Source organism: Cibotium barometz, chromosome 59, assembly GCF_041138505.1.
Source record: "Cibotium barometz isolate CiBa-2024 chromosome 59, ASM4113850v1, whole genome shotgun sequence".
Lineage (NCBI taxonomy): Eukaryota > Viridiplantae > Streptophyta > Polypodiopsida > Cyatheales > Cibotiaceae > Cibotium > Cibotium barometz.
Genome location: NC_141104.1, coordinates 1,871,026 through 1,875,425, shown reverse-complemented (window position 1 = coordinate 1,875,425; position 4,400 = coordinate 1,871,026). Strand labels below are relative to the sequence as shown.

Sequence of the window (4,400 nt, the reverse complement as noted above, 5' to 3'; positions counted from 1 at the left end):
CCCTTGGCGTTTAATCAAGTTAAATGAGCAATGGTCTTTGGAATAAGGTTGTAAAGCCATGGTTTATGCTAAATGGTAAGTGGTACACCTCCCATGGTTTTTGGGTTGGTGGAAAGTGGAAATGGTTTTGGGAAAACTAGTGTCATGAGGATGAGTGGTAAACCTCCCATGGTTCTTGGGTTGGTGGAAAGTGGAAATGGTTTTGGGAAAACTAGTGTCATGATGAGTGGTAAACCTCCCATGGTTTTTGGGTTGGTGGAAAGTGGAAATGGTTTTGGGAAAACTAGTGTCGTGCTCGCTCTTATATTAGTTCAAATTGGAGTTATTACATGCATGAGATTAAGCCTTAGTCTAGCCACTAAAAATCGAGTTCTAACCCACAAATAACTAGAGAAGAACTCAACTGTGCCCCTAGCTCACCATTTAACTAGTTAAGACCATCATTTAGTTGGGTTGCATTGAGATTTGGTAGTTTACATTGTGTATGCATTAGGGGGGCTTCCTGGCTATAAAAGGGACCCTTTCCCTTCAACTTTCCAAGCCTGGATAATGAAGCTAGAAGCCATCAATTTTATATCATTTACTTCTCTTACAATAGTATTTGAAGCCTTCAACGCATAGGTAATTAGCTAGTCTAGTTGTGATGCATGTAATACAACCTTTATTATGCTATTTGGCCCTAACTACAAGGAAGAAAAACTTGTGGATGATTGAGGGGATTGAGGAGCTCTACCTTATATATCTTCATCTCCATTAAAAAAATCAAAGCCTAGCTTAAAGTAAGTAACCTATGCTATTCAAATTTTTAAATATTTAAAGTACAATTATTCTTTTTAAATTTTGAATTCCAATTGTTTTTAAATTTACTATTTTTTAATTAATTTAAGCTCTCTGTAAAATTTCAGTAAGCAAAAAATAATATTTAATAGGAATTATGTCCCTTTTTGACTATAGAGCTATTTTGTGATTACATGACACACATTTAGAAATTAAACCTTAGCTTTTATAAATACCCTTGCCTAAATCATTAAACATTAGCTTTTGTAAATACCTTTGCCTAAATCATTAATTTATGCTCTATACAACTTTTATGCACACAACCTTAGGATAAGATAAATTGCAGGCCTTAGAGCATATTCATGTAAAATTGTATTCAATTAAATTAACCCCCTTCTTGTAAAATTTTTAGACACAGAAAACTATCAAGGGAAAACGACCAAGCTTGACAAATTAAATAGATTGAGAATATCTAGAACTAACTAAGGTAGCATACCTAGAATTAATGCATAAATCAATGTGCTAGATAATGCACGTATGTGCATATTTGGGTTTTTTACATAAATAATTTTGGAATTTACACATTGAAATGTGTAGAGATTAGAAAAAATGGATAGAAGATTGGAAGGTCTTATATTTATTGGTCGATTCTAGTGTCTGATTAGGCTACATTGTGTGAACATAGGGGTGTTCACATACATTGCTCACACGTGTTATTCACATTTCGGGCTACATTGTGTGAACATAGGGGTCTTCACATACATTGCTCACACGTGTTATTCACATTTCGGGCACTTTCGTGTATGCACCTCACATCCCAGGCATCTCATGTGATGGGTAGTTTGAGTGTTTGAGTTGGTCGAGGCATACGTTCACACATTCTTGTGTTTTTCACACGTGGGTACACTTGTGGGTGATTTGTGAGCACACCTTGGGTTTTCTTGGAGGTTGTTCACACGCCTCCTGAGGTGTGTTCACGCATTTTGAGCGTGTTGGGGCTGTGATATCACAGACGCCCGCTCGGGCGGGCGGAGATGGCTTCTTGGCCCGAGGCACCAACCGCCGCCGCAGGGGCGGGAGACGCCAAGCGTAGAGGCGGCACTCGCTTCGTTGGAAAGCAAGCATGCCGCTCTTGCAACCTTTGGTTGAGGACTTTGCGTACAAGTGCAGAAAAGAGAGAAACCTAGCGCAGGCGCTCCGCTTGCATGCCTACATGCGCCAGACTGGGCTGGAAGCCCATGTATCACTCGGGAACCACCTTGTAGCTCTGCTGGTGGAAGTCGGAAGCATGTGCCATGCCCAGCAGGTTTTTGACAGGCTGGTGTATAGGAATGAACGTTCCTGGAATTGGCTTATCACAGGTTATGTTAAGTATGGGGAGTCCCAGCATGCTTTCACTCTGTACCAGAAAATGAAGGAGAATGATTCTCTGCATCCTAGTGGCCATGCCTTTGTGGCCTTACTCAAGGCTTGCACCGATCTGAAAGACCTGGAAAGAGGCCGTGCATTACATGATGAGATTGCTAGAAAGGGGTTGCTGGAAGTAGATGTTTTCATTGGCAGCACTTTGGTTGACATGTATGCCAGATTTGGCTGCCTTGCAAAAGCACAGGAAGTTTTTGACAAGCTCCCGGTTCGAGATGTTGTTTCGTGGACTACGTTAATTGTAGGATATGCCGAACATGGGCATAGTGAGGAAGCACTCAATTGCATTGACCAAATGCAATATGAGGGCATCTCTCCGGATGCTTTCACTCTTGTTTGCAGCTTGAAAGCTAGTAGCAGTTTAGGAGCGACAGACAAGGGCCGCGAAATACATGTGGAGATTGCTAGAAAAGGGTTGGAAAGGGAGCTCCTTGTTGGCAACTCCTTGGTCGATATGTATGCTAAATGTGGCTCCCTTGCAACAGCACAAGAAGTGTTTGACAAGCTTCCAGCTAGAAATGTCGTCTCGTGGAATGCTTTAATTGCAGGATATGTGGAAAACGGGTGTGGTGAGGAGGCATTGGACTGTTATGAGCAGATGCAATGTGAGGGCATTTCTCGGGATGCTGTCACACTAGTTTGTAGCTTGAAAGCTTGTGGCAGCGTAGGAGCCACAGTCAAGGGCCAAGAAATACATGCTGAGATTGCCAGAAAAGGTCTTGAAAGGGGCCCCTTCATTGGCAACACCTTGGTTGATATGTATGCCAAATGTGGCTTGCTTGCATCAGCACAAGAGGTGTTCGACAAGCTTCCAGTTCGAGACATGGTCTCGTGGAGTGCTCTATTGGCAGGATTTTCCAAACATGGGCGAAATGAGGAGGCACTCTACTGTTTTGAACAGATGCTATACGAGGGCATCACTTTGAATGCTGTTACATCTGTCTGCATCTTGAAAGCTTGTAGCAGTGTACGTGCCACAGATCAGGGCAGAGAAATACATGCCGATATTGTCAAAAAAGGCTTGGACAGAGATCTCCTTGTTGGTAACACCTTGGTTAATATGTATGCTAAATTTGGCTTTCTTGCAACAGCACAGAAAGTGTTTAACATGTTTCCAATTCGAGACGTAGTCTCGTGGAATGCGCTAATTGCAGGATATGTGGAACACGGGCATGGTGAGGAGGCACTCTATTGTTTTGAACAGATGCAGCACAATGGCATCTCTATGGATGCTTTCACACTGGATTGCAGCTTGAAAGCTTGTGGCAGTGTAGGAGCCACAGACAAGGGCCGAGAAATACATGCTGAGATTGCTAGAAAAGGATTGGAAAGAGAGCTTCTTGTGCGTAACACCTTGGTTGATATGTACGCTAAATGTGGCTTGCTTGTAGAAGCACAAGAAGTGTTTGACAGACTTCCAATTCGAGATGTGGTCTCGTGGACTGCACTACTGGCAGGATATGCCCAGCTTGGAGAGAGTGAAAGCGTTTTCCATATCTTTGAGAGAATGATAGGAGAAGGTATAATGCCAAATCTAGTCACATTTGGCAGTGTTCTTAATGCATGCAGTCATGCAGGTCTAGTGCATAAGTGTCAGATGTATTTTGAGGCCATTAGGAATGTCTATGGTTTCATCCCAACTCTTGAGCATTACACTTGCATGGTTGATCTCCTTGGCCGCGCAGGCCATATAGACAAAGCGCTAGCGATGATCAGGGAGATGCCATTGCATCCTGATATTGTGACGTGGCATACTGTGTTGGGGGCTTGTCGAAAGTGGGGCAATGTGGAGCTTGGAAGACATGCCTTTGAACATGCAGTGTGGCTGGATGAAAAGGTTGTGGCAGCTTATGTATGTATGTCTAACATCTATGCAGATGCGGCCATGCAAGAGGAAGCAAAAGAGGTTGATCTATGTAGATAATCAAGCTTGAAAGAAGTTGGGACACAGTGGACAGACGCCTACGTAGCCGTGCATTCCTTTTCAGCTGGTGATAGAAGATCTCGAAAGGGAAAACTCTCAAGAGGATGTTTCACGTCAGATGTCGAAGGAATTTGTTTGCCCCAGGGTTGTGTCGGGTGTCACAGGACATTTTTGATGATGCAAAGGAAGATGTGTTAGGCTGCCACAGTGAGAAGTTCGTTATCATGTGTGCCTTAATTAACACACTCAAGGGGAAAGATATACATACTGTCGA

At 42.9% G+C, this 4,400-nt stretch overlaps 1 protein-coding gene across 1 annotated transcript; it reads left to right on the top strand.

The window, feature by feature from the left end:
* The first annotated feature begins 1,900 nt into the window (after positions 1-1,900).
* Positions 1,901-4,126, top strand: LOC147605367 (pentatricopeptide repeat-containing protein At1g15510, chloroplastic-like). Its single transcript, XM_086793306.1, has 3 exons — positions 1,901-2,639; positions 2,751-3,377; positions 3,594-4,126. The coding sequence occupies exons 1-3, from the start codon at positions 1,901-1,903 to the stop codon at positions 4,124-4,126; spliced, it is 1,899 nt and encodes a 632-aa protein (XP_086649432.1).
* Positions 4,127-4,400: the final 274 nt, after the last annotated feature.

What these genes read in the sequence shown, in the direction of transcription:
- LOC147605367 (XM_086793306.1), top strand. Translation starts at nt 1,901, where the DNA reads ATGCCGCTCTTGCAACCTTTGGTTGAGGACTTTGCGTACAAGTGCAGA. An exon ending in GGAAAGGGAGCTCCTTGTTG is followed by an intron (nt 2,640 to 2,750) that starts GCAACTCCTTGG and finishes CTTTAATTGCAG; the next exon opens with GATATGTGGAAAACGGGTGT. An exon ending in ATATGTGGAACACGGGCATG is followed by an intron (nt 3,378 to 3,593) that starts GTGAGGAGGCAC and finishes GCTTGCTTGTAG; the next exon opens with AAGCACAAGAAGTGTTTGAC.